Source organism: Antrostomus carolinensis, unplaced genomic scaffold (assembly GCF_000700745.2).
Source record: "Antrostomus carolinensis isolate BGI_N321 unplaced genomic scaffold, ASM70074v2 scaffold37286, whole genome shotgun sequence".
NCBI lineage: Eukaryota > Metazoa > Chordata > Aves > Caprimulgiformes > Caprimulgidae > Antrostomus > Antrostomus carolinensis.
In genome coordinates, this window is record NW_010324615.1 from 13,013 (window position 1) to 17,428 (window position 4,416).

Below are 4,416 nucleotides of genomic sequence, written 5' to 3' on the forward strand. Positions count from 1 at the left end.
ATTGAAAGGGTTTACTTTTGATCTCTGGCATATGGCTGGGTACTAAATTAACTATTAATATGGAGAGATAAACCTCTGTGTTATAAAGAATATGTTCTCCTCGGCTGTCTAAATTTGCAGAGCTGTAGGGATGTTGTGTCACACTGTCAATGGGAATGCTGCAGTCATTTCTGTTGCTTGCTCTCAGAAGGAATACAGTGGAAGTACTGGTAGTTGAGAAGCACAGTGGGGAGAAAAGATTAGAAGTGGATATTAAACAGAGGAGGAAAAAGATCAATTATTTAATATAGCGTTTTGTTCATGCTTAGCAAGGAGCACTCCCAACTTTCCCAGCCAGGAGGTTTTCACTGAAGCAGAATATTGAGACGCTGCTAGTGTCAGATACGATGTTCTCATTATCCGTATAGATTTAACATTTTTTAATCCATATTTGCCCACTAGAGGGCTGATTGCATCTTCCCCTTTAATATTTGATGTTGTCTGAGGCAGAATGTGAAGCCCTTAATTAAATGGATCATTTGTTCCCTTGAAAATGCCTGCTACCACACAATACAAAAGTCTCTGTAACACAGCTTTCTGCTGTATTACAGGGCTTTTTTTTGCGTCATAAGGCTCATCAATTTGTTAATGCTACATAACATTCTTGCCCTGTCAGGGCTGATGCTAATTAGATGATTGGAAAATGAGTCCTTACAAGACTTTCTTTTTAAATGTTGTTTGAAAAAGAATACTGGAATGTCTGTAGGTGCTAAATTCAGACAAGAGGGGTTTGGTTTTGGGGGAGGGGGTATTTTTGCTAGCAGTCATATTTATCTTCCATTTTTATGCAAGGGCTGGAGAGGTTTTGAAATATTTTCTTTATAATTTTATTTTGAAAATGGAAAAGGATGTTCAGCCTGTTTCTCTTCATTAAAGTTTATTCTAGGGAATTTCTGACCTGAAGGCAGATACCTGACAAAGCAAGTAAGTAAAGGAAAGGATGCGCAGAAGTTATGGAAAATAAAGTAGATGGCTTTATGGCACTACAGATTTAATGCATGGGACCGCTTAGACTTGATGACATAGTAAAGTTCATTAATTTTTCAGGACAGTAGACTGCTTAAAATATAGTCGTGTACAGCACAGAAGAGATTAGTGCCCAGCATTGTGTTTAAGCTAGAGCAAAACTTTTAGAAATGTATTGTTCTCAGAAAGGTAGCTGGTTTCTCAAAATACTGATTGTAGGGGCCAAGTGATTAAGACCATACTATAGACTCCAAGTGCTGTTCCAAAGATGCATTATTCTCATGGTTGGAGAGATCCTATTTCCTCTTAGATTTCTTTTAGCTTCCACTGTCAGTTATTATTTCTCATTATATCTTCTTGGCTCATAAAACAAGACCGTAGTAATTGACACTTTTTTGCCTACATAGATTTATATGGGTATTGACCAAGCTATCTTTTAAGCTTTTCTCCAAACCGAGATAGGCTGGGTGCAGTGACTCTTTACTGCAAAGCCAATTTTCCACACATCATCATTCTTCACGTTCGCCGAACTTGTCTGAGTTCTTCAATAATTGTTGACTGTGTGGACTTCAGAATTAGACAGGCTGTTGCACGAACAGTCGCACCGCTCCCGGTTACAGAAACGATACCTGCCATTCCCCTTTGTTTTGGTGAGCTGCATTAGCACAGCATCGCACTGGGAGCTTGTTCTCAATGGAATGGTTCATTATCAGAGGACTGATCTTGGGGAATAGAGTTCAGCTGAGCAATGGAAGTAAGCGTCTGCTGAGAAGGAGCTTGATGAAAGTCATATACAGAGTATGCCATCATTGCTTGCATTAGCGAGGAACTGGACTTGGTGACTCAGCAGTATTTTTCAGTTCAGTATTCACCTCAAAGTTCTTTCCAGTGTTGCTGCTTTCAAGGATACAATCCTCATCCTGTGTGACTTGATAACTGCAAAACACATACTCTGTGTTCAAGTCTAGCTTAAAACATTTTGGAAAGCGTGGAACTAACTGCACAAGTGTTTTGGAGATAGTTGGGTTTATAAACCAAGAGCTACTTTTGAAAAAAGATTATTGTGATGTTCCTTTTTATTCCTTCTATCTCTAATAGACCTAGGGATAAAAAGCCAAATTGCTTCTGTTTGTTCTTTCCAGAAGGGATTGTTGTGTGTGTGAGGAGGGATTTATGTGAGGATGTGTTTAGCTCGCGTGTTCTGTTAGTGTTTGCAATTAAAGTGGATTAAGAGAGAGATGGAAGATGGAAATGTGGGAACAACTGTTAGAGATGATAATGAATGGAAAAGAACAGTGATGGAGAGGAAAAAATGTTATGGCAGATGAGTGGTAGAGTGCTTGCTAGGGGGGCAGTGCTTCCAGTTAGACAGCTTAAAATCAAGCTGTGGCTTGGAAGGGCCTCTGAAAGTTAAGGTAGGTGCTGGATAAATATTGCCTACATTACATACGCTGATCAGACTGCACACTTCATAAAGCTTCTGGCTCCAACATCAGTAGTTACAACAGTAGATGTAATAAAGTATCCTCCTGGGAGGAGATGGATATAGGGAAGAGCAGGATCAACTCTCTGTGGCTTCTAATACCTGCAGAGACTTTTGTCACTGAGCAGTTTTGTAAACACTTGTAAAACTTAAGGAAATTCCCAGACAAAAACATAAGTCAACCTGCTGTGGAGGCTGAATTCATGTTAGCCAGACTTCTTCTGGGTGGTATTTTTTCTCTTAGATGTAACCCTGGAAGTTCCAAGTGCAGGTTTAATTTTGTCTTGTTTAATTGAAAAGTCTGCAAATGGAAAAACTAAATTCAGAGAAACCTTAACTCTGCCCCTTGGTTGGCACACGTTAAAAAAAAAACCCAAAAAAGATCCAGTAACTTGGATGCAGCCTCTATCTTTCTGTCAAATTATCAACCACAAAAGCTTTTACCATCTTGAATCGTGTAAGAGTGCAAGCTTCTTTGAACAGCCTGGTGTCATGATGGAGGAACAGTTTATAACAGCAGCATCCATAGCAGATAGATGCCAACTGCTTCTTCCTGTTCAAAGAGTCTGTGTGTTACCAAATCCATATCTGATCATTATGGGAACAGATGGGTCCAAAACTCCTAGACAAAACATTTTGCATCACATCATTAAGGTAGAAATGATGAAAGCTCATTAGACCAGTGAAAATACCACATGATACCCAGGGTATCTTTGTGAGACCCGCTAGGAAAGAAGCACTGTTGTTACTTTCAGCATTTTGTATTCTAAATACTTGAACATCTTCTCCAAAAATGGGAGCAGAGTTAAGTGGGTTTGGTCATAACTGCTTTTGCGGACTTTGCAATATATGGAATTAACTTTTATTATGAAGGAATTTTCAGGTTTTCCAACCTTTTTTTGACTGAAATAAATCATAGATGAACAGAGTGATTTTTTTTGTCTGGGAATTATTATTCCTGTCCCCTTCATATTGTTGTTGGAAATTTTCCAAAGTGCTGCCCTGTCTCCCTTGTAAGCCTAATAAATTAACCTTTTTGATTCTTACAAGACCTTTACTTGTCTGGCTGCAAGATCTCGTTTGGTCTCTTCTGCCAGTTCCTAGCTTAAGTTTGTCCCCCAGGGACTGGAGTACTCGCAGCCAAGCGCAGTCTCCTGGGTGAAACCTCCCCAGAACCACATAGTGAGAAAACATCCCTTCTTCACTCAGTGTGGAAGATCCCGTCCAGTTAGAGTTGATACAGGGTGGGGCTCGCCCCTGTGTGACGCTGTCTCTTCCCCTCGCCCCGGTCCCAGGTGCCGGATGTGTTCGCTGACCTTCTACTCCAAGTCGGAGATGCAGATCCACTCCAAGTCCCACACGGAGACAAAGCCACACAAGTGTCCTCACTGCTCCAAGAGCTTCGCCAACAGCTCCTACCTGGCCCAGCACATTCGCATCCACTCAGGGGCCAAGCCCTACACGTGCAGCTACTGCCAGAAGGCCTTCCGCCAGCTCTCCCACCTGCAGCAGCACACACGGTAAGGGCCAGAGGAGGCTGGGGGCCTGGCCCTGGCCCCCCCGCGCTGCCGGCATGCACCTGTGGAGCACGCGCGCCAAGCATGCGGGGGGCGGGCGGGGAACGCGGCCGGCTGCGCCCTCCGAAGGAGGTGGCCCACCAGAGTGGACGGAGCGGAGGCTGCGCAGGAGACACTGACCACGTCAGGGCTGAGGTGGGCACGTGCTGTCCCTGGGGATCCTTGGTCTTGCACCGCGGGGGGCACAGAGAGAGAGAGCCATAGAGAGAGAGGCATTGGCCGTAGGGGATCCCAGCCTGGCACCGCGGGGGTTGGACTGAGTGTGTGGAAGCTTCTCCTGGCATCGCAGGGGGACAGGGACAGATGGATGCTGTAGGTCATCTCAGCCTGATAATGTAAAGGGAAGAGAGT

At 43.5% G+C, this 4,416-nt stretch overlaps 1 protein-coding gene across 2 annotated transcripts in view; it reads left to right on the forward strand.

The window, feature by feature from the left end:
• Positions 1-4,416, forward strand: part of ZNF384 (zinc finger protein 384) — a 20,049-nt gene that overhangs the window by 12,064 nt on the left and 3,569 nt on the right. For both annotated transcript variants that reach the window (XM_010170992.1, XM_029085703.1), the window contains one exon: positions 3,784-4,008. In XM_010170992.1, the coding sequence (XP_010169294.1) occupies positions 3,784-4,008 (225 nt within the window). The remainder of the gene's footprint in view (positions 1-3,783; positions 4,009-4,416) is intronic.